Below are 25,419 nucleotides of genomic sequence, written 5' to 3'. Positions count from 1 at the left end.
AGGATGCAGACAATGAAACTGCACTTACTGGTAGTAATCATTCATGGCAAATGGCTGAAATGGCTCATTGACTTAGCTTATTAGGCTTAACACTTTGTCAAAGCATGTTTAACATTCTTTCAATTCTGTTAGCACTTATGAAGTGTCACTTTTCAATGGCTACATCTATACTTGAATGGCTGACTCAGCTGAAAACCAAGGGGAAAAAAAACAGGCTAAAAGAAATTGGAGGAAGGCGGTGCGTACCCAGCATGGAGGAAGAGAGAGAGCCAGAGACGGTAGAACTGATCAGGAACATCAGGATTGAGGAAAGGCAACAAGCCGCACACATCATCCAGACAGTGGACCTGCGCAAGAGTAGTGTATGGGGTCAGAAATGTACTAACACACTGACAGACACACATGCCCCTAACACACCCGCACACACACTACCTGTGAGCAGAGTGTGGCATCCTCGTGGAAGTAACCATGCATAAAAAGGCAATACTCTCTGGTCGTGATCTCACATCTACAGGAGGGACAAGCAAAACGCAATTCAAATTTTCTCCAGATGACCTGGCAATGCAACTGACTAAGAAGTGGGGCAGTAGATCAAGGTGATATCTGTAGGCTTTGAAGTCAGTAAACAACACACAAGTCTCACCTGCCCTTAGTTCCTATGCAGCAAGGACGTCCCTTGATGTTACAGTCCATGTGTCTGTAACCTGTGTGGTTCCACTTCTTTGGGTAAGTACACACCTGGAGGAGGACAAGCAATGAGCCGTTACACAGACATGCTGTACAATGATCTTTGCCTGTTGTATGCCTCAGACACACGATAGTAGCACAGGAACAAATATGTGGTTTAAATGAAGAATGCTAAGGTACAAAATTAATTTCCCCTTACCGGCCACTGGGTGATGTCATCCGGCCACGTATGAGGCTCTGCAGAGGCAGGCTCTTCACACACTCTGGTCACAACATGCAACACACAAGAGCAAAAGAAGGCTTGAAATAACAAGCAAATGGTGGCAATTAATTCACTTACAAATCCATAATGCAATAATCCAACTTACTTGATTGTTCCACATGTCATGTGGCACAATGATCACATGCATATTCTTACCTGGGATCCTGGTGACAGACAGAACCGGAGGACCTGCTGATGTCCACTTGCTCATTCGTCCATTTAATAAAGGTGGCCAGCGTCTCCTGCATATACAGATATTTTTGTATTAAATTTTAAGCATTTATTTTATAGAATAACAATGGAATCAAATAATGAACATAATTGTAATCATTGTGTATACCCATGTTAAAGCATCTTGAACACTTAACAACAAATATAGAAATATCAGTTAACAATTTAAATCTTAAGAAATGTTGACCTACCTAACATATCTTTGCATTTTCCCACAAGCAACTTAGAAATATCTAGAAAGATTTGTTACATTTAAATATTGTTGTTGCACTTACTATTTAAACTCTTTCTTGACATATGTAATTACTGTAATGGCAAAAACTGTGCAGAAGTACGCAAAGAATAGTGATTATATGATTACAGATTATAATCTCACATGCGTGTGTGTTTGGAGTGTATGCAGTTTCTAGTTTGAGGTGTGTGCAACTTAAGCATATTGAATTGATTTGATGTTTTTAATTGCAATTTCTTGTGCATGATTATCGAATGTGTCTTTACTTGACTTCTTTCTCAAACCGAAGGTTTCTTATACTGACAAGCTAAAGAACTAAGTATGAAGGTGCAGGTTAAACCACTTACGGAGCAGCCGGAGCTGAGGGTCTGCACGCATCCAGAGTTGTCATTCTGTACACAGCAGCCGGACGCTCTCTCCAGGTCTTTGGCCTTCTGGATCAGACTGACTATCTGTGTGTCCTTACGGATGCACGGTGAGAACTTGGCCCCCAGGTGGATCAGGTCATCCTGAAAAGTGGAGGAAATGATCGTAAGCATACACAAACCTGGGATTAAGTTTCTCTTTCTTTCAACAAGTTGTAAATATGTGTTCACAATACCTCACATGTTGAATACAGGAAACAAAAATAATCTGATATTTTGATGGAAGTAACTTGCTAGAGAGTGACAACATAAGGCCAAGGGAAGGTTAATAGTATGTGACAGGAAATGCAGTAAGTGATAAAGTCACAAAGTAATGAGGGTGTAACCCTGCATCAGGCGAGACTGTGAAGTTCTAAAAAGGGAATATCCTTTATTTATTTCCCAATCTGGCTCTGTTCATTTTAGGATAGAGCACACATCATTTTAGCGAACAGTTCACTTGGGTTTTATATATCAAGACAAACATCTAATGTGAGTGTCCATCTAGGTATATAGTGAAAAACATAGTGTAATACAGCAGCCAAACTGAGACCAGCAAGCTACTCACAGATCCCGGACCAATCCAGAAGTTCTCCTGTTGGATATACTTGACACTCTCATAAATGCCTTTGTTCTTCAGCACCTACAGAGGGCAACAGAGTGACACAGTTGGCAAATTGAAAGTTCATTGTTCAATGTTCATTTATGATTTCTCAGTGAAGGATAACAATAAAAAAATACATTTTGTCTCTTAAATGCATCTTTTTGTTTGATGAATTGTATTTGCTTAGATAAAAAAAGGGATCACTTTTAAGTCGCTTTCAATATTTAATGCTCTCAGCCATGTATTGATTGAGCAGATTATGTAACTGGATCCAAACAACATTGATTGCTACACAAAAAGCAATAACCAGCCACGTTGGCACTACAGATAGCAGGATGTTTATGTCCTCTTGGTTGTAAAATGCAACTAATCATGTAAAAAAATTTCAAATGAATTCAGTATTTCACAGTAAACCCCTAAGTTTTGAGTTTCACTCACCAGTTCAGACGTAGAATGTTGTGCAAACCCCACAGGGGCAAAACCATATGTACAACAGGCCAGCAAAGTGATTACTATATGGACAAACGTGATCCAGTAGGCAAAGTAGGGCCTAAAATACACAGCAGAGAACCACTGTAAATCAGGTGAAAATCATGACTAGGCAACACATACGGTCAGTCCTGGTGTCAAACATCACATTACAGGGGAGAAAAATGTCTTGGAAGAGCATCTAGTCATTCGAGACCTGTGGCTGTGGAAGTCGTCCAGCTGCTTCTGGACGTTGCTGCTGAGGCTGCGTCGGTAGTGCCGGTTCAGCCACTTTCCAACAACGCCCATGCCGTACTCACGCTTGTGTTTATCAAATGCAAAGTGCTTAACTTGGGAGGCAATACGACCACCCCGGCGGGGGTGTTTCTTTTCGGGGGCTACTGTTGGTGTCCTGGGCTTTCGGGATATTTCCTTACTGGGGTTGGGAGAAAGGCATGAAAGAAATTAAAAAAGGGTGAGAACGAGAGTGAGGCAAGAGTGGTGGAGGGAGCATATGAAATGCAATACATAAATATCATAAGAAAACCCTAACTAATTTAAAGGAAAAAAAAGTATAAACATAACGTTCTAAATGTTGTCTTTGTTATAGTCTACATACAGAAGTTGTATTGACTTCTAACAGCCATAACAGTTTGGCAGACCTTAAAATTCATATTTAATAAAGTTATGATGATTAATATCTGGAACACGGCTTTTGCGTGTGGCAAAATAAGGATTATTGAATCACTTGACCTAAGGACTATAGGAGCCTGACACAAGTTCAGTGACTTTGTTGTGTATTTACTCACAAGCTTGGGAACTTCTGGTCAGGCTGCTCGCAGGGAGCAAAAGCTGCAGACATGGGAGGTGATTCAAATACATCATCAGCCATAGAGTACAACTCATCATGGACATCAACCTACACAGAAGAGTAATGGAGGTCACAGAGGAGGAAGAGTGCAGGAAGAAAAAAATGGAAAACAATGATTAATTAGCAGCCAGGCCTCATATGTGTTTAGACAATATGATCTACGAGGGTGGAAATACAGGACACCTGAGATGATGAGCAGCTTCTGAGTTTTATCTGTCTAACATCCCATATTCTAATAGGTTTGACATATAGAAGGTTATATAGGGTGATAGAAGGTTTGACAAATATATACTTATTGGAAGGAAGGAAAAAAAGTATAAAGAAAGAAAAAGAAGAAGTTGCTGTAGAAAGGGAGCTGAGGAGAGTTTAGAAGTGAAAGTGAAACAGATTGGTGGAGAAGTGTGACTGCTGACATACGCAGGAAGGGAAAGGAAGATTAAAAATGTCCAGCAAAGAGAGAAATTGGCTGCTGACCTTGCTGAAGAAGAGCGACTCGGACGTGTCTGCGGAGTCCACGGTGTCCTCGTCCATCCAGCTGGGCCGGACAAAGCTCCTCTTAGGGAAACTGCGACCTGTCTGGGAGCCTGCCAAGCCGCTACGGCCCTGAACAACATAAGCAGCGCATAATACGTTACTTTACACATGCATAATGTTTCTTAGATCAGTTCTGCTCTACTTAGAAATAAGGTAACAATAATTAAAACATTAAAAAAGGTATGTTGACAACTGTCCCTCTTCTACCTGGCTTACATCCTAACACACACAAAGGTTTCTGGTACCCCACCCACCCTCAGCAGGTTGGATGCAGCTCGGATGCTCATGCGGGCGACAGACTCCCTCTTACGCATGGGGAAGCGGCTGTACCCAGAGCGCTGGCTGGTGAAGGAGCTGAGTGAGGTGACACCTGGGGTGACAGGACCCCCCTGAGTGGTGTGGGGCGTCCTGGGGGAGCGACCGTCCATCTCATCTGGGCAACGGAAGGCTCGCCCCCGTGCCAGGGGATCCACAATCTACCAAAAACAGAGATTAGGGTCAACCGGACATAGATATTTTCATCATGATATTAACATAAACTCTGCCAAACCATACTAAAAATCTGAGTGCGACACTTGAGAAAGAGTTGCTCTCTCGTATGTTTTTGTGTGCCTGAGTGTGTGTGTGCATGTATGTGTGTAAAGTAGGAATTGAACAAAATTCCTATCAGATGAAAATTCTTATCACTGGCCTCCCAGATTACAAGAGATGCAGAGACAAAACAAGCAGATGAGGATAGGCACAAGAAAAAAAAACAAAGAACAAAAGAAAAACTAAATACTGGAGGATGAGTAGAGCTGTCTGACACAGACTGAAGGGAGGGACATGATTCATCTGGGGCACAGATGGTCCACGTCTGTCACCGTACAGCACTCTACTTTATTAAAGCCAGACACATTTTTCCCTCTCTCCTCACAATCTCCTCTTACCATTGATATTTCTTCCTGTCTCTCCAGAGAAGCCTTTCAGGGTCATAACGTCAAATCACACAGGTGGGAAAAGTATTACTACTATAAATTATTACTTGTTGGCAGGTTGTGAAATTGAGTGGAAACTGGAATCCTCAGTGGAAAGACCCCATGACTCAGAGCCTGCTGTGTCTCATCCAGTTTCTTTTGCTGTCAGTGTAACTTTATTACCTTGGTAGGATATTTTGGTCTAATAATGAAATAGGCAACCAGGATAATAAAGATGTTTCTAAACAAATTATGTTGAAGAAAACCTTAATCAGGATGTCAATTAATGGCTGGATTAGAGTGTTAAGCCATGCAGTAACTGTATACCTCTCATGACAGTACAATACCTTGGGCATCTTGTGTGTGGCTGGTGAGTCCAGGCCCTGGTCGAAGCTGGATGCTGTCTCAGGCTCTCTATACTGGGCCTTTAGCTTGCCGTAACGCTGGCTGCAGTGGCGCAGGCTCTTCCTGTGCCATACCTGCTGCTTGGTCTCACAGTCTTCCCCAACCCCAAACCACTGGGCTGTATTCCTACAGGTACAGAAGGAAGAGGGTGGCCTCACTATTATCCAATCAAATAGCATTAGTTCATAAGCTCAACCATGAGACTTTTGGGATATGTTGCTGAGAAATGCTGAGAAAATAATTGTCTGTTGTCTATTGATTAGAGGGATTCTGAATAATTTTTTTTTGCTGAATGAACTATGGGGACTAGAACATGCACTGTTTGACTTTTTAGGGTGAATGACCTGTAGGGAACAGCACTTGCATTTTTTGTGTAATACACTTTGATGAGAGTGCTTTGCTGTTTTTTTCCCCATGGGCTCATGACCTCGCTGACTATTTATTGTGGGTCTCTAATTAAAAAAAGCAACCTGAATTGGGAGTGACATGAACAAAAATAATAAACATGAATCGAACAACAAAATCGTCATCTTACTTGCGGATGCTTTGCGAGAGCGACGTTTGTCTTCCAAACTTTGCCCTTCTGTCTCTGAATGAGAAGCCTCCATCTCCTGCTCCATCTCCTGCTCCATCTCTGGCTCCACTGATGCTCTCGGACACAGAACCGCTGGCTTGACCAGCCGTGCTTTTCTTCAGGGACGGTCGTAGTGGCTGACCAGAAGAAAGGAGGAATACTGTTACAGCACAGTAATTGTAACGGTATAATAATTATGAACAGTGCCTACACAGAGCGGTAAACTGAAATATTAAACAGTGTTACAATTACAGTTGAAGGAATATTACAATAACATAAATAAAGCAGCAGTAGTGGCAACAGCAGCATGGATACTTGTGAAGGTCTACAGTACTTTACCGGCCAATTAGCAGAATATAACACAATTAATTAATGACTACAGAAAACACCTAAGATAAAATTATTATTAAATCATAACACCGTTAAGAAAGTAATTAGGTAATAACTGTCATGACTGCAGGACTCTTGGTCAGTGGTAAGACTAAATGCCTGCATTGAGATATTTGGATTAAGTGCACATTTAATGTGGACAGTTGTGTTCAGTCAATATTTTGTATGGTCGGGTATTGCTAAAAGGGCCCCGCTCTCTTAAAACACCTACTTGTGTATGCTGTTTATAGTGTTCTTCGATTATGTGGGGTTCAGTGATTCCTGTGAGAGTCCGTTATCTTAACCTGCAGTGACTCTGCAGTTGGTGCGGCTAATGGTGCTGTCATTCGGAGAGTTAATGGGGCTCAAAGCAAGCTGCAAGTGAGCCGTATGTTCAGGTTGTGGCTCAGCTTGTCGGGATAGGGGAATACACCGTTTCTGCCACCGTGGAGCCATTGAGAGAGCAAAACAATGGTCGCACATATACATTCTAGAATCTTGGACACTTTATGAAGGATTTGTTCATTTAATTATCTCTATAGGCTTGACAGAAAAGAGCCTAGATTAACGACCTAAGTAAATGGTGTGGTAGTATACAGTCATATTTACAATACATATTTCAAACAAAGAATAAAACCTTGCAAAATCCCTTACCCCTCAGTTTTACAGATAATACAAATCTAAATTGAATGTGTAATGACAAGTGACAAATTTACATGTAGTTGTTTCAGTATTAACTACAGTACATGAAGCTGCAAAGCATTTCCAAATTTAGTATTATTTAAATGGAAAAATACCACAGTTAATGTGTGGGGCCAGTTTCTGTTCTTCTTTTCTCTCTCATTACAACAAAGCTACACGCCCATGTTCACACTTTATTTGCATCTTTATTACACTAGTTGCTCTTTCAGGACAGTTTAACTGTAGCATGCTCAATTAAACTCTGACTACCTACTACTTTGTGTTGCTGAAATGCCATCATTTCTGTTCTAGGCATGGGCTCACAGAGGAAAATGTATGGCCTTGTGCCCAAAGACTGCAAGACAGCTGTCCAAAATGCCTCCTTGTTCAAGTAAATGGCTATTGAGAGGAACAGAGGGAGAGCATGCTACCCCGATTAACATGATTTAATCCCGTTTGAACTTTTAAAAATAAAGTACTGCCCCAAGTCTTTTTGTCTTTACCACGTATATGCAAACTCTGAGTTGAATGATTAGTATGCATTGCATCTCCTTCCAAGGAGTCCCTCAACCCAAGAGAGCTAAATGACTTGCATTACCTGCTGTAAGGATATGAGGGATGATAAAAGCTTTTTTTGCAATTAATACTGAACTCAAGTTTCCATTTTGATAGCATGTTTTTATCCAAATTCAACCTTCTGATGCTCTAATTCAGTGGTTCTCTTTTTTTTTTTTCAATAATGTACCGCCTTTGAAATATTACTAGTACTCCCTGAACTGTGCAAAAAAAAAAGAGGTACAATAGATCTCTGCGCCTGTTTAAGCTAAACAACAACCATGTAACTGAAAAACACTTAAGTGCTAGCATACATTTTGAATGTTTAGAATCCATCACTAAATTTGTTTTTATAGTATAATTATTTTAGGAAATAATCCCAATACTTTGGAAATACTATTTCCAAGGTACCCCTAGGGGTACTAGAACTGCCATTTAAGAAACACTGCTCTAACTCTTTTTGCTCTAAAGTTTTTTGAGTTACCAATTGATTTGACTGAATAATCGACTAACAGCCCAGGGTCCTTTTTACACGTTTTATCAGTTCAACACGCATGGTCTAGTGCTTAACACCAGCACTATAAAAGGAAGTAGTCGCCATTGTGAGAACACATCTTCTTAGAGACAATCTGCCCAAGAGGCCAGGCAGTGAAAGACAGGGTCAGGTCAAAACAGTCAGCCTACCTGTTTTGCAGGGCCGTGGGACATATTCTCCTCAGGCGGAGGGATGGCTATTACAAGGCTGGGCGGCTTCTTGCTCTTTAGACGACTATCTGGTTGACCTCCGCTTGGAGGAGGCTCCCCCCCCCCCTGTGATGCCATCCTGTCAGAGTGCTGGAGATGAGAAAATGTAATTAAAAAACATAATTAATAATATTCATATTTATTATTAATAATAAATAACAATTATAACATTTAATGTCACATAATATCGGTTTACACAATTATTATACTAGAATGCTGCTGTGAGACAGAAAGAAAAGATTTTAACCAAATTATAGTAACTAGATTGCACATGCCCTTTCAAATTCCAGCCACTTTTTTTTCACCAATTATTATTATTAACAGCACATGTGAGCTAGGTGAGCTATAAGTAGCTGGACTGCGAGATAAGATTAGTGGAAGATATGCAGATGTTTTATATTAGTAAGGCACAAATATTCTGTAATGAGATTGCATGTAATCTCTTGTAACCTTTCTTCTAAACAGGATTACTGTTAGTTTTGTTGACAGATAATATGACAAGATATGTTTATAAACAACCACTTTTTCGAAGACAAAAATGTTTTGACTATTGTCTATAATTATGATGATGATGATGATGATGATGATGATGATGATGATGATATTAAATACTTCTGCAAAGAAATATTAACTCACTTAGATAGTACTTCTAAAACATGTAGCCTATCTTTACTAGTAAATGCATTGTTGATATGGTATATGTAATGCTATGCCTTCATGTGAACTGGATCTCTTGGGCAGGGTGAAAATATTTAACTAAGCTTAATACTCATCTAACAAGAAATAACAGCTATTATAAACAGCACCAAAGGCTCAGATTTAGAAACTGTGTATCAAGTCTTTCTTGTGGCACATTTGTGCATTGCAGAGGACCCACCCTTTTCCTTTATGGCCCCAACAATAACTCAAAAACTATTACAGTCTATCCAGACAAACAGGTTCTTTAGCAGCAGCTGGCTCTCCTCCAGTTCATTCTAAAAAAAAAAAAAAAAATCATTGCCAACATCCACTGCTTTTTGATTACCTTCATAGGCAATTTCTTAAGTGATCCTTAAAAGGCTCTGCATTCACTTCCAGCAGAGGTGAAATGGTGTTATATTAAGGATAGCGACCGTGTCTTGCTACACAGCGCTTAGGTCATTGATTTAAGTTAATTTAATTATAAGGGTAGCAGCGGGAGGAAAGGAAGGGGATATGTCCGTCGGAATGTTTCACTCTGAATATGTGCCTAGAAAAATGAATAAACAAACAAAAAAGGTACACCAATAATTAAACAATATTACATTTATGTCATTGCCAGCAATCCTCTGATCAGAAAGTGTAAGTTAATATCAGCGCTGCTGTTACCAAAAGATTCAGTTTAATTCATTTAAATGTATTACATGAAATTTACTTTTAGATTAGATTTAGGGCCATCCGCAAAGTCTTTTCTTTCTCTGTAACGTAGCGAATTCTAACTGAAAAGTGCCGAAAATCACCAAACATTACAAAATAAAGTTTACACTTCACTTACTGGCATACGTCAGTGATGTTGTCTATGAAAAAACATAATTTTATCCACAAATACTCCATAAAAGTTTGATCATTTATGTGGATAATGTTTCACATCTTTCACACAACTAACTTTAATTTGCAGGCTACTTAACCTCTGTTAAACATGAGGACGGGAAACGAATGATAAATCCACTTAGAAAATACTTTCAGCGATCCCCGGTTTTCCCCATAGATTAAATATCTTCTCACTGTGCAACAAAAAGATTGGCACGGAAAATGCAATAGTGCCTGTGATTCTGTAGTTGCTGAGGCTCAGACATCCATGGCGAACAGGAGGCGGGATGCACGGATCCATCTCCCCAGGAACAAACGCTGTGTTGGGTGGGCAAACTCATGTGATGCGTAATTGATCCCGTGGGTGATTTGTAGGCTATTAAGTGAACAAGGTGTACCCGGTCACTGGGCCGTCCTGACTGTCTTAATTCTGCACATATTTCTGTTACTGTAGTCCTATTTACTATTTCATTATTTCATCCATGTGTGACGCAGCGGGTCCGTGCGCACTGCCACCTGCCATGGAGACGCTGGCCTCACTAACCTCTCCTCCTCTGAGTCTGGTCTCCATCGCGCTGGACTCAGTTTCACTGAGCGTACTAACACTTAGAAAATCAATGGCATTACATCAGTGAGTTCAAACTGCTTATTGTGCGTAATTTGGACTGACACTCAGATGCATGTTGTTTGGTAACTGGTGTGGCGCTGCCATGCTATTCTCTTGATTTCCAGTTCAAAATTGTTTTTAATTTCTGCCATGGTTCAGAGTCACCATTTGCCACTTTGGGCATTTTCTTTTATTGCTTATCCAAGATGACAAAAATACAATCGCCTGGCGTATGACCGTTTTTTTTTACATGTCAATATTTCTCTGTGTAGGTACTTTTCAAGTTTTGGACGTACGCCATCTTCTGGTATGAAAGCTGCGCAGTCTTTAAACATGAGGCCCCTGAAGTGGCCCGTGGTATAGATATGTGTATGACATTTGTAATTTAATATTGTAGTAGTGCAGAGGTTATCATGATATAGTACATTTTCATTCGAGAAACCGTGATTGACAAAATTACCAGGTGCACATGTATTTCTTTGTCCGATCCAGTGAATAAAATACATGACAAATCAACGTACTCCATTTTTATTGGTGCAAAAATTATGTAATTATAATGCCAAAAGGAGTCCTGCTCATGATTTGGAGAATTGCCCACAGAGCGATATTAAAAAGTGAGAGCCACCTTGGCATAAACCACACAGCAAAATCTCTCTACTGACTGTTTCATATTATTCAGGGCTCAACGCTAGCTTTTTAAAGTGGTTGCTGGCTTGGCAACCAGGCATCAGCTTTTGGTTGCCGAAACTGACATTACGGTTGCCATGTTTTAAACTGCCTGTATTTGGACCAATTAATTTTTTATGTAACTCAACATAACATTTTCATAATGTTGCAATATAATTTCCCATCCCTCTCAAATAGGAGTGCAACGGATCACAAAACTCACAGATCGGATCACGGTTTTGAGTCACGGATCAGATCAATTTTCAGATCAGCACAAAAAAGGGGGGAATTTAAATGATTAAAAATTTAATAATAACTATTTTTTACTTCTTTCACCAGTAAATTGTTGTTTAAAGACAAAAACAGATGAGAAAGGGTATTATACAATAACTTTGAATAGAGCTGGGCAATATATCAATATTATATCAATATCTTGATATGAGACTAGATATTGTCTTAGATTTTGGATATCGTGATATGCCAAGTGGTGTCTTTTCCTGGTTTTAAAGGCTGCATTACAGTAAAATGATGTCATTTTCTGAACACACCAGACTGTTCTATGTAACTGTTCTGTTATTTGCCTTTACCCACTTAGTCATTATATCCACATTACTGATGATTATTTATCAAAAATCTCATTGTGTAAATATTTTGTGAAAGCACCAGTAGTCAACACTACAATATCGTCGTGGTATCGATATCGAGGTATCTGGTCAAAAATATCGTGATATTTGATTTTCTCCATATCGCCCAGCCCTAACTTTGAATGCGCCACAAGGTTTACCGATTTTAAGTAACCACAACCTTTATTCCCGTGACCAAGTGCTAGTTTGAGTCTTTAAGCTCATAGCTTTAGCTGCAGACTGTTGTACGTCCTGCTGTTGAAATCCTCTACAGTGAAATACAGTCAAACTTCATTTTACTGTCAGCATTTTAACCGTGTTTGATCCAGTTACTGCTGTAGAATGTGTTATTAGTGTTTTCTAGTGTGACATGCAGCGATGTTTCTGTTGCCTGTAACGTCTGTTTCGGAGCATCAGAGAGCAGTGCAGACATTTAGGTGGCACGGTAATGAGGCACCTAAATCCGCATTGCTATTCCGTCCAGTAGATACCGGGCACCATATTAGCACCGGATTTTAACATGCACCATTAACGTGAACAGAAAATTGCGTTGCCTGTATCTTTTCACAGCAAACGTGCGCGTGTGGAAAGCGGTCGCACAGCAGCTGAAATGTTGTGTTGCGCACAAACGTAGTGTTTAAACTTTACGGAGACAACCAAATAAAATATTGACTTCTTTTGAAATAAGATTTACCAGTTTTGTAAGTTTTGATTTGTTTTTATATTGACTCAATCTGGTTGCAACCAGGCAACACTTACTGTCGAGCCCTGATATATAGTGTCATACAGTACTGTCAAGCCCAACCAGAGACTTAAAAATATAAATACATTTAATTTCAAATTCAAAATAAAGTCAGCTTCAATTTAGCTGACTAAATCAATCAGAAATTGATTCTCCAGCACCTACAGTACTTAACTTGGACCACTAATGAAAAAGCAACTGATACACCAGCTGTTAAGCTGTTGGGAGTGACACCCGATGACATCAGATGACAGCGATCAATAGTGCTCTCAAATCATCATGCATCCTCCAGGTGGTTGGTAATCCATTTCCTTTCCTCAGCTTTAACTGAAAACAGCCTTGCAATCATTTTTATTGATTGTATATAATAATGGTGATCTAGTAGTTGAAGCTTCTTCTACTTCTACAGTCATAAGTTGCTCTGCATGATATCATCAGTTTATGACTGAAACACATTTAATACCCAACTATTAAACAAAAGAATACTCAGTATGACAGTACCAGTAGCATGACTCCTATCAAGATCACTATATCTTACAGTCAGTGTTTACAAACACAATCACGTGTGTGTGTGTGTGTGTGTGTGTGTGTGTGTGTGTGTGTGTGTGTGTGTGTGTGTGAGAGATGGTGTGTGCATATGCTGCACAAATATCACAGAAATCTCATCTGCAGATTCATAACCAGTCCGTCTGTCTGCTCAGGGACCTAATAATATTCTTAAACTTACTTATCTCTGTCTCCCAGTCTTTACCAATCACAGCCAAAAGTGAAACAACCAGCCAGTCTATTCCTGGAGCTCAGAACGTCTCGTAGCATTGCACAACATTTCCTGAGAAATCAAAGGCAATAGAAGACATGAATCTATAATGACACAAGCCTTGGCCAACACATCCATTATGTCATTATGGTCTTGAAAGCCTTGAAGTTGACCTGGAGTTGTGGTTTATAAAATCAATGCGAGACCCTGGGTGTCTGCGGCAGGAATGGCAGCAGCAGGGAAATCTGACACCACCTCAGTCAATAGCCTAGTTTCCACTACAGAGCCAAGACACACTTAGACAGGGCTTTTACATATTGTTCATTTGCCCCCAGCCCCCCCAAAACAGCATTTTTATAATGTCTTTATGCTAATAGGGGTGTATATTTCAATTTTGCCAACAGTGGTTTGACTGTGTGATGAATATTTCAAGCTTGGCCAGAAAGCCAGATTCAGTCCTCTTGAAACAGAAACAAGGCTACTGGCGATCTAGCCTGTGGTTTAGTGAAGTAGTGGGTAGGGGCTGGAACCCATCCACTTAGATAATGAATTAGCTAGGAATTTGGCTAATGGACAGAGTGCTCAAGAGGTGGGGAGACTGCGGCTGACAACAGTCTATCAGGCAGTTGATAGGAGCCACATAACTAATGGGAATGAACAAGAGATAGAAACCTAACCCTAACCACATTTAGCAAGCAGCACCTTATTGTGTGACCTGGAGCAGTTTTAAGAGAGGTGGACAATTATTAACGTCACGTAAATGTGCCGGCATCCTGTCTTATCTGCAAGGAGAAAGTTGCCATTCTGTAGTAATAAAGTTTCAAGTTGCATTACTCTACTCAACATACACAGCTAGGTAGGACGAAAAAGGAGAGAAATATGAGTAGCTAAGAGTGTATATTGCTAAAATGTATTGTTGAAAAACACAAACAATCAAAAGAAATGGAGTTTGTTTTTTTCAGTGTTTGAGCAGCCCCCCAAGGAGTGAACAAAGTGGCCAGTGGCCTCCAGGAAATTGAGGTTGAGACCCCTGATATAGAACATGGAGAGGAATTCAATAAACAGCATGGAACTCCATCATGAGTGAGTGTGTATAAATAGTATCTACAGTAATAATTTTACAGTAGGCTAGCTATTGCTGAGCTACTTATATTTAGATTTGCTCATTAACATAAGCAATGTTGACAAATGAGACAAAAATGATTAGAAGGCTCCACAACACATGCAGAAAACCGACAATGACACACCGGTGTTTAGCAGCAAGCCTGTTCTGACTGTTGTAACACCAACAGGAAAAATATCTTAAGAATAAGTTCAGTTATTTTCAGTCCATGACCGTGATTTCCCCCAGCTGTGTCTAGGAATGTTAGTACGTCAGCAAGCAGCAGCACCATAAGGGCACGTTGGCCAAATAAACATGGACCATGTCTTTCTAATTCCATCCGCGTTCTCTCGTACTAACCACATCTAGCTAATGTGATGGTTGATTTTCAAATGTAACAAATGGGTTTTCAGCAAATCACATACAGAATGTTACGCTCCACTTGTGCTTTCTATAAACATGGATGAAATGACACGAAATTAAAGACTGAAGTCAAATCAAGTCAAGCTTGCTAAGAAGACAATGAAAAGCTACAAAAAAACATTTAAAAAAAAAAGGGTAAAAATAGGGGAAACATTGGAGAACACCATGACTCCCCATCCACTCCATGTGTCGAGTGAACTTGTCAACTCACTCACTGCAGTCTCAGATCCCAATGAGTCATGTGTCAGAGCAAGGAAGGGGCATATCCACAATGACATCATCCATAGCTAATGTCATCACATGACACGGAAAGAACAATTTCCACCAAGTGCCTTTTTAGCGTCTAACAATGCACTGGTTCAACTAAACAGTTAATCACTTGACCATTAATCAGGGGGACATATTGTCAGTGTGCGTCTCTTGTGTTTGGTGAAATCATGTGTTCCTCTGAGAGTGACACCATGTTTCAGGCTCTTCCCCCCTGGGAGAGGCTTGCCCGGGGAATGTGTTCGTTAGTATTCCCGTTTTACTGACGTTCAAAGCAGTGGTATGCGCTGTGAACCTGGAGACAGGCTGGACTGTGCTCAGTCACTCAGAGCTCTATAGTTCTGGATACATGTAACAGGTTGCAATTGCAGTCAGGACAATGTGTCCCCTATCTTATAAAGCACATACATAACCCGCATGTATGGCTGTAAGGAAGATATCTTGTTTCATTTTCTGCCGCACTCACTCTGCACAGCATAGCAGTTGACCGACTTCATATGGGCCAAGCACACTTAGGTTGTGTTCACACAACCTGCAGCGGTCTGCAGGCGGTCCGACAAAAACGTAAGTCTTTCCATTCATTTTAAATGGGGGTAGTGCGTTTAGTCTGCGATGGTGACAGATTCAACTGTTGGTGAAATGCAACCAGACGTCACCCTGCAGTGGCCACTGTGTGTGTTCATGTACTTTCCCCTTAAAAACATGTGTGTGTTGTCACGTGACTCCGCCCCCTTCCAGTCTGAGGCATGGAAGCAACATGGAGGAGAACTCAAAACACTGAGCAACTGAGAAACAGGAGCAGCTTGTACAAAATAATAAGTTTAAGTTTATAATATATACAAATATACCAAGGATACAAGTGGGATTTTCCAGGCTTGGCTATATGCTTATTAACATGAGCTTAAATGTGCTTGTATTGTTTGACAATTAACAAATAGTAATAGTGCAGTGTTTTCCCTAGCTTTGTGGAAGACTTAGGTGCACAAATTTGGTGGGGTATCAAAGCGTCCTTCCTTAAGAAAATGTGCATTTTCTTTAAAAAAAAAAAGAAGAAAAAAAATGCCATTTACCCATACATTTTGTGTCTCTTTGTGTGATTTTGTCTCGTTTTCTTTGGGGTTGTTGTGGGTCTCTGTAGTCATTTGGCGTCAGTTTGTGTCCCTTTGTGGTAGTTTTTTGTCTCTTTTTCACATAATTTTGGACCGTATATAAATAAATACCCCTCAAAAAGCTTAAAGACAAAAACTTAAAGCTAAAGAAGTCCAATTATAATCATTAGATCTGATGTAAGTCTTTTAGTTACATTCAGTCGGCTTAGGCCGGCTACACACTGGCTGCGTCGCGTGAGCGTGTCCGCTGCGTGGCGTGTCCGCTGCGTGGCGTGTCCGTTTATATTTCGGCTCCCACGTTAACAGGTTAGAGCTTACACACTGCCTGCATGACACGCACGTCTCAGGCGCGGCTCGAGTCGCGCTGAAAACGCATGCATGCTAGAAATAGAACCAACGTCTTTTTTTCACGCGACAAGCAAGCGTGTTGGAAGCGTTTCCATGCAAAATAGAATAGGAAAAGATGTCATTTTGACATGAATACATATTAATAAAGGACATGTTGATGTTTGAAAATCTCTAGGTTTTGATATAAATGCAGATATAAATGTAATTAAAAAAAAAGTCTATTTTCTAATATTGCACCTGTCAATACAGAACGAAATATTCTGTAGCCTATTTTTGCGTCAAGTCTATATTTATGTTTAACATGGTATTTCATTTTCTCAATGGGAAATATACATGTGTACAGACAAGGCTAGCAGCAGCAGCGCCGCGTCAGACACGTTTCTGGTGTGTAAAGACATAGAAAAATCCACGCAGCCGCCACGCAGCTGACACGCAACAGAAACGCCACGCTCGGCCTTAGGTGCTGCCCAAAACTGCTTGGGTGCTGCACCTAAACCTTATAAAGGGAGGAAATGGAGGACTGATAGTGTAGAAACACATGCTGACTGTATAACACCCAGATACATTGAGTAGGTAGAACTACAGTCCCTCATACTTTTAGTTTAAAGTATAAAAACATCAACTATGCCTACTTCGAAAGCAACCAAACAGTTTCACCCGCTGTATATTTTTGGCATTCTTCTCACATCTGAGCCAAGGGAATTGTTGAGAAACTACACAATGCGCCTCCACAGAAAAGCTCAAAGCTTGTTCATGATGCTTACTGTGTGGAGAAAAGAGTGAGTCTCACTGAACTAAAGTGTTGTGTGTGCCAAGCTATGCCTTTTTTCGCACTTTTCCATTTTAAGCTTTTACATGGCTCGCCAGAACAACTTGTTGTAGGCCAGAAAGCTTCAAATCTACTTCATGAGTGCAGAAAGCAAAATTAACAAGGCCAGTGTTACCACTTGCAGACCGGGATTTGATAATAATAAACATTACAAAAGCAATAATAAATCTGAGTCAGGCAAGTGCATGTTTAACATGTCACATCGTGGTGCTTCTGACTTGTGAGAATGTGTGATAATTGAAACCTCTGCTCCCGACAACATCGCACAACCTCCTTCCTTTTTCGCAGAAACTTGAGGCTTATGCTTATTCACACTTTCTTCAACTACAGTAGTTATGAAAATTTACCTCAACATGACTGCGTGCTATACGCAGTCTGATACTATTCTTTTTTTCTGCTTTTTAGGGCATTCATTATACAGCCGCTGGAGAGTGACAGGAAAGGGAAGAGAGGTACAGAGAGGGGACGACACGCAGCTAAATCAAACCCAGGCCGCTGCCAAGGACTCAGCCTGCATGGGGCGCACACTTTACCAGGTGAGCTAGAGGTCGCCCCACACTGATACAATTCAACACTGAATGAGTCATTTTGAGATTAGCATTATGAAAAAGTCTATAATCTTACTATGCATGTCCAAAGCAGAAATAGCTGTTTTGACCGGTGATGTAATTGGAGTTATTCTGGCCTTCAGAAAACGGCATCATCCCTTCTTCTTCTTAACATTCACAGTGTCTTACCTTGTAGATCCCTACAAGGACATATACAAAAGCATGTGTAACTGTAAGCTGTTCACCTTGTTTATTCAAACTATTTAAACATGTGTACCATAAACCTCCAACTGGATTAATTTGTGTGAAGTGTTTTAAATGCATTGTGCGTTGTAAATGTCTCTCAAAACACCAGGAGAGCACATTTATCCATGGATAAGATGCGAGATAACTTCACACATGCATTACTCAGTGGCTTACAGAACAGGTGTGATTAAAATTATAAAGCCTCAGTGCAACGAGAAGTGGGGGATATATATTTGTGGGAATTATAACATGTTTCATTATTAAGACTACAGACAGCATTGAGGGCTAACATGAGTACAAGTAAAGATGTTCAGACAATGTTCGCATCCTCACACACAGCCTGTGTCTCGCACAGCCAGTAAGTGTGTGAACAACTGCGTCAAGTGCTAATTTGTATGTGGGAGTTGACCACACTAACAGTGTGATCTAGAATAGTAACATGCGGAGATATTGTTTTATAGCTATTGTGTATACCCTTCCAGTCAGTTTTCCTTTCTCATTGAAAATGGCATAGATGTTGAATCATCTGATTAGACACCTGTAGAAAACAACTCGTCAAAAGCCCTATTCGCACAGGACTAGTATTACCAGGGGACATCGATTTTACTGACATTATCTCCCGGATATGATGTCAAGGCTCTGTCAAAACATCAACAATCATTTATAATTGCCAACGGCAATCGTCATCTCAACCCTAAAATCACAAAATGCTGATTCGCACAACTGCAACTATGAAATTAAAGGCTGTTTTGCTGCCTTGTCATCTTTACTAGTTAACAGTTAGCTAACTACAGAGTACAGGTTGAGAAAATAGCTCAAAGGCTACAACAGGTGTTAAGTCAATATGTGCTCCTATCGGGATGTGCTACTTAGAGGTTCTGCACATGCGTGGTAGCATTATTTGATTGGGGATTTGGTGTATCAAAAAACGTTGCCACCCTACCCCTGAAATCTTAAATAAAGACATTATAATAGCGTATCAAAATATGCTCCAGTTAACTATTCAAATATGAAGCCATGCAAACAGCAACTCATTTTCTTTCCTGTTTCCTAGAGGTGTGACGAGATCTCGCTATATTAAAATGTGACGATTTTTTTCGTCAAAGTGAAAAAGTGTCTCGCGATATCAGTACACAAGTGCAGACCAGCAGCCAGTATGGAGTCTGGCTTTGACCTCGAAATTAGCATAGAAGATTAAACTTTTGCAGAGCGATCGCGGAGTTGCACTTGAAAAAAAAAACTGCCTATGTAACCAAGCGCTGGAAACTTTAGGAGGATACCGAAGCTCTCATTGAAGTTTTCTTTTAAATAGTGTTAAAGTCTCGTCTCTTAAACCTAGTGCGCAACCCGTAATTAGTTTTTTGTACAAAGAAGGCTTTCTTATATGATTTAATTTAGCGCGCGGCAGGTCAGGGCCAGGGCAGGTCACACCACGCCACATCACGTTGGCTACAAGCCAAAAAACTAAACAAAGGATGAGGGAGAGAGGAATAATTTCAACAGCGGGAAGTATTGTCATTATATAAAAGGCTTTGAACCAAGTAGGAACATCGCTGACATCCAACATGTCACTGTGAGCAGAAGAGCAGCAGCGTCCCTCTCCTTTCTCGCCTTGTGCACACAGGCAAAGCGAGTTACTATGGTTATGGGAATCTGCATCGCCACGTCTTTTTCATAATGTAAACCTATGTGAAACACGACAGAAAACTTAATAGGCCTATATAAACGTGCGGTAATCTTCGTAACATACAGTAACAGCCTGAATGCAGAATGTTTGCAGTTCTGCAGTTTGGCTGATTGTTGACTCCTCCTGTAAGGTTAATTATTGTTCCAATAAGGTAGAATGAGTTTTAAAAAGGAGCTGGCAGCTTGTGCGTGCCTCGAAAGTAAAATGGTAATATAAAGACTAATGTAACTAATTACTTTTGATTCTAACTAATATTATTACTTTAAGGAGTAATATAAAGAGTAACACATTACACTTCCTGCCCAACACTGCTTGTCACACCCCTATTGTTTCCATGTTTAACAAACTGAGTTTTCCTAATAAAGCCTCTCCGTCTCAACAAACTGAGCTGTTGGACAAGTCCCATGCTGTAAACGGAAGACCAGAAAGGACTGTGTGTGAAAGAGCTTTAAAACGGACAGGGGCCGGCACTCAGCTGGCACAATGCCTTAAAAATGAAGAGGAAAACTCTGCTTTAACAAGACCTTTTTAAAGACAATCAAAACCTTTGATGGCAGCAATGAAATGACATCCTCTTGATAAACTTCCTATACGTTAGGTGGACAACATGTTTGGTTTGGTCTGCCTGCACTCTTGCGGTACCGTGTGTGGGGTTCAAACTGATCATGACTAAGCAGCCAGTCATTATGCCAGCAGAAGATTAATCAGTTGAATGCTACTGAAGGTGGAGGAGTAGGAGACTGTGGGAGTTTCAGTGGTAGTGTCTGTGTGTGCGTGATTGTGCGTGTGTGTTTCCAAACAGTCAGAGCAACAGAAACTGCCCCCTCATTTTTCACTTCCAACCACAAGATGTCTTGATGACTCTCGAAACAAAACCTTGGTTCTTTACCATTATCCATATTTGGCTGATAATAGCATGTGCCTCAAACAAATCAATAGTTCCATTTTAAAAACTATTAGAAGACAGTAATTTAAGTTCACTATTGAGGTATCTTGTTTGAAAAGGACACATTTCAAACACATTTCAACTATTTTCTGCATGTGTCTGCATGCCCAAACCCGCATAACAGCGAGCTACTATGCAATACCAAACAGCCTTGGTCCCAGTCCAAGAGTTCCTCACAATCCTCAAGATGTGACCTAAATGACTAGTATTAATACAGCGTGCATTCTGTACACATAAAACAAGGTATTGCTACCCTATCGTGTTTTTCTCTCCATCATTGGTCTCCAACAAGTGCGTGCATGTGTTTATGTTACAATGTGTCACCCAAAACAGCTAACTTCTAAAGGGGTTTGTCAGACATTTTGTCTGCAAGAAATGGAAGAAATGGAAAAGGAAAAATGAGCAGTTTCAGTGCCACAATAAATGTAAATAGTGGATACACAACCTACCCTCTGCGCCACTAGCAGCTTTCCAGCAAAGCTACAGTTTTCACAGAAATCCTTTTAAGGTTTATGAGTCTTTGGGTTTCAAAGCATTTCCGGTGTATCCCAAGATAATGTGTTATGCACCGTGGAACGACGGTTGGCATGAGAGCCAGGTGCTTTTTTCTCCACCAACCAAATGGCTAGTAAATGTTTAAATTTTACCAGCCACCCAATAGATTACAATTGTTTTTTTGGCTGGTGAGTGAAGCAAATCTACTAGCCATTTGCACATTTAACAGCATTTGGCTGGTAAATGGTGCTAATATTCCAACAGCCGAGCCAGCAGCTCGATACTCCTCCTATACTGTTACTAAAGTGGGTTGTTATTATAAAAAGGAGAAAGGCACACAGTTTGGGGTGTGTTATGGAAATATGATCTTATCTGAAAACAGATAAGATCATGGAAGGAAAGCCCCAAGAGGGAAGTAATGGCAGGATGTAACTGTGACACTGACAGATTGGAATACCCTGAATGCAAGTATAGTATATAACTACAAACTATAGGAGCAGTGAAATTAGATATATTCTTCAGGCACCACATTCTTCTTAGATAAAAAGAACTGTGGTACAGTGTTGATGGGGAGAGAACAATGAAGAAACGGAAACCTGTGATGTAGGGCTGCACAATATATCGTTTTTTTTTTTAAATTGTCATCGCAAGAGCAACTGACGCAACAAACATATTGCGAAAGGCTGCGACATATCACGGAAGACACTCAGAGATTCTTTGGGTTAGTTGAAAGAAAATATCAGCAGAAAACTGCACTTTAAAATGTAATGTTCATTCTTTTTTTAGTGGTGCCTTTTATGTTCAATTCAATGTTCAATTTCTTCAATAAAATAGTGTCGGAAAAGATTTCCTTTCATTTATTTTAAATTCAACAAGCAGCTTGTTGTATTTTAGCAGAATACTGAAAGCAGCAGAAAGGCAGAACTGAGTACAGTTTAATATCGTTATCATGATATTTGGGGCTGTCCCTAACAATTATTTTTGTCATCTAATCTTTTTTTCGATTAGTAGATTAATCTAACGATTAATTTGCATATTAACTAATAAAGATTTTTGAACTGAACTTTGGAGAATCAGTACTTAAGTACTTGACATAAAACTTAAAATGGCTATGACATGGATTTATTTCATCACTGGAGTAATATGCAGATAATAACTGGCAACTTTTGCATCAGTGTGGGGCAAGGAAAATAATTAAAACGCAGGGCTCCAAGTGGCCTGACGTTTATACTTGTGCGCTGATATGTGCATCGATCTCTTTAATAGCAGGGCCGGCATGTGTGTGTGTATGGCGAGTGTGTGGTAGAACGAGTGAGAAGGTGATTAGCTTCGGAGCAGTACCACTGATGAGGACCAATGTGTGCATACATACAGCAACTTTAGATCTTGTAGCGGGTACATTTTAACTGTTCACTTGAAGCAGTAACCTGAAAAATGAACTGTAATGTTGAAACTGATCTGTATACATTAACACTGCCTTTGACTTTGTCTTAATGTTTCCCATAATGTATTATCTTATAAAGACATTCAATGGCAGTGTGTGTCTGGCACCTTCACTCTTCACCTCCATTAGTGTCGAGAGTAACTAGAATAAAAGACTGCTCTTGCTGTAGAACAAAACAATGAAAAAAGTCAATATAAGACAAACACCACAGTAATGCTGTGATAAGGAGTACAATAATAATTTTGTCCACATCGCCCACCATAGTAGCTACTTTGTGAGTAATTTCGGTATTGATCACATGTTGGTAGAGCAAGTATCTACCAGTCACTGGTGGTTGAAAACATTTCTAGCGGGGAAAAAAGTACTCTGCACTGGCACCTGGATTTACTGTACCACACTGTAACCAACCACAAGCCATCATCCAAAACACCTGCAATAACTGGTAGCAAGAGAGTTACAACCACAAACACATTTTCACCCAGTTTAAACACTGTTTAGTGACTGACAATTCCAATGATATAGTGAGTTTGCTAAACAGGTGTTTTCATTTTTATGTTAAGGTCTCCTACACAAATTTCTGAGACAGACCAAGATCTGATAACGTTTACCTCAACAGACACTTCTAAGAACTGCTAGTAGACAAAACTGGTAGCTACAGAAATATGTAACTCTCTGCAGGAGGTGGAGAGGCAACTGTGAGAACTGTGACACAATAGCAGCAATTTAATAACTGACTGTACTGTCTAGGCTATAGTTTAGTCATCACCAGTGTAAATAGTGTTTTTTTAAAGATAAGCTAACCTACACCAGAATTGAAAAAACATCTCCTCCTTTTTATTAGCTAGGTAACTTGACAAAATGTGGTTTATTTTCGTCATAATTCAGATGAAAATGAGTTTCAGATACGGTCATTCGACGTTAAACACACCTTTCTGTATTCTTTGACAAACAAATGGGAGGGATGTAACAACAAATGAATTGTCGGCACATGGCGACTATAGCTAATTAACTTCACAGGGATAACTGAATGACATTTGAGGAATAGTATTCGTATGCATTTGTCTCGGTGGGTAACGTTAGAGCAACAAAGGGCTTGTCGAGGCACGCTTTCAGCGGCTCGTCTAAGCTAACATTTGTTTTTTGTCCTTTAAAATAAGCGTTGGTTCCCACCTTATGTTGAAAGTTGCTTTAACATTTATTCGAGTACTTATTTTGAGATATTTAATATGTTTTCATTTTAAAAACTCGATAATGACAGTTGACTCAAACACTTTAAGTTAACGTTAACTTTTAACGGCTTTAACGTTCCAAAAACAATCGTAAAGAGTCTCGTTCCACTCACCTCCAAGACGAAACAACGGGGTATTGTTCATTAGCAGAGGGTATATGTCCGAGATGAAACGATACTGTAAGCTACTGTCCGCCAGTGTGTCACTACTTCCCTCTTTCTCTCTTCCAACAACTGCAGTTCCACGGAGGAGCAGGGGGTGGAGTCACAACTTGTAGTATCCACAGAATTGACGAGCTAGGCCAGGTCCAACCCTCCACCAGCGGGCCGCGTGTGGAAACTACAGAGCAAGAGCCTACACTAATAGTGATTAACTCCTGCACAGCATACTTCGCTGCACGTTTGTGTTAAGTTCATGGAGTTGATACATTAGTGGTTTACATCTTAAAATGTTAATAGCTAATGCCCATACTAGATTTGTTTTTATTACTATGCAACTTTAAGCAATTCTCTAGAAAGAAATGACCTTGTATGCACAGCAGGACTTGTAGAACTTGTCTCATAATGTATAGAAGCAAAGAAAGGCCATAATAATGTTCTATAGGCCTAAGCAACTTATATAATATTGAGAAAAAGAACCACTAACGTTACAGAGTACTCAGATGTTCAAGTTTAAATTTTATTATTTTAAATGTTGGTTTAATTTTCTGACCTGATATACATTTTTAGATACAAATTAATTAAAGCAACATATATATATATATATATATATATATATATGTGTGTGTAAAATATAAATATATATATAAAATATATTGAGCACTTCTGAAATCTCACACACACACACACACACACACGTGAAAAGTGTTGGGGAAAAAATCTGATTCATTTACTGAACTTAAAATGGGGTACTCCAGCAATTTAGTAGTACCCTTCCACACAAAGTTGGAAGAACAAAGAATGGTCAAAATTGATGCAGCAGACGGAGAGATATCCTGACCCTAGTATGGTTCAAGCCCCAAAAAAGATGGATCCTACAGTTCCATTAATCCATCTCGATAGTGCCAAACCCCTAGTTGATAACTTTCTGACTTTCTATAAAAGTCTCCAGCCCACTCCAAGATACTTTCAGACATCAGTTATTTTCTTAGACTTTAGAAAGCTCCTCCAGACTTGCACAACTATGTTCACTGCCTGAAAAGCACTAACCATGACTAGTAAACTGAT

General features: G+C 39.9%; 2 protein-coding genes across 2 annotated transcripts in view; one reads left to right on the top strand and one right to left on the bottom strand.

The window, feature by feature from the left end:
• The window catches only part of LOC144536510 (inactive rhomboid protein 2-like), a 34,368-nt gene extending 9,932 nt beyond the window's left edge, over positions 1 to 24,436 (bottom strand). Inside the window, exons 1-16 of the mRNA XM_078279694.1 lie at positions 24,307 to 24,436; positions 8,518 to 8,667; positions 6,190 to 6,365; positions 5,597 to 5,780; positions 4,548 to 4,769; positions 4,234 to 4,362; positions 3,698 to 3,807; positions 3,106 to 3,324; positions 2,859 to 2,970; positions 2,385 to 2,459; positions 1,760 to 1,921; positions 1,106 to 1,191; positions 887 to 950; positions 644 to 738; positions 433 to 508; positions 247 to 347 (exon numbers count right to left, since the gene is read on the bottom strand). Coding sequence (XP_078135820.1) covers positions 247 to 347; positions 433 to 508; positions 644 to 738; positions 887 to 950; positions 1,106 to 1,191; positions 1,760 to 1,921; positions 2,385 to 2,459; positions 2,859 to 2,970; positions 3,106 to 3,324; positions 3,698 to 3,807; positions 4,234 to 4,362; positions 4,548 to 4,769; positions 5,597 to 5,780; positions 6,190 to 6,365; positions 8,518 to 8,655 — 1,949 coding nt within the window. The 5' untranslated portion in view covers positions 8,656 to 8,667; positions 24,307 to 24,436. The remainder of the gene's footprint in view (positions 1 to 246; positions 348 to 432; positions 509 to 643; positions 739 to 886; positions 951 to 1,105; positions 1,192 to 1,759; positions 1,922 to 2,384; positions 2,460 to 2,858; positions 2,971 to 3,105; positions 3,325 to 3,697; positions 3,808 to 4,233; positions 4,363 to 4,547; positions 4,770 to 5,596; positions 5,781 to 6,189; positions 6,366 to 8,517; positions 8,668 to 24,306) is intronic.
• Positions 15,673 to 24,915, top strand: LOC144536526 (uncharacterized). The gene is made up of 3 exons (XM_078279716.1): positions 15,673 to 15,876; positions 18,004 to 18,134; positions 24,433 to 24,915. The coding sequence occupies exons 1-3, from the start codon at positions 15,810 to 15,812 to the stop codon at positions 24,601 to 24,603; spliced, it is 369 nt and encodes a 122-aa protein (XP_078135842.1). The 5' UTR covers positions 15,673 to 15,809; the 3' UTR covers positions 24,604 to 24,915.
• The last annotated feature ends 504 nt before the right edge of the window (positions 24,916 to 25,419 follow it).

Source organism: Sander vitreus, chromosome 2, assembly GCF_031162955.1.
Source record: "Sander vitreus isolate 19-12246 chromosome 2, sanVit1, whole genome shotgun sequence".
Taxonomy (NCBI): Eukaryota; Metazoa; Chordata; class Actinopteri; order Perciformes; family Percidae; genus Sander; species Sander vitreus.
Note: the sequence above shows the minus strand (reverse complement) of the source record. Positions and strands in the feature narration are given on the sequence as shown.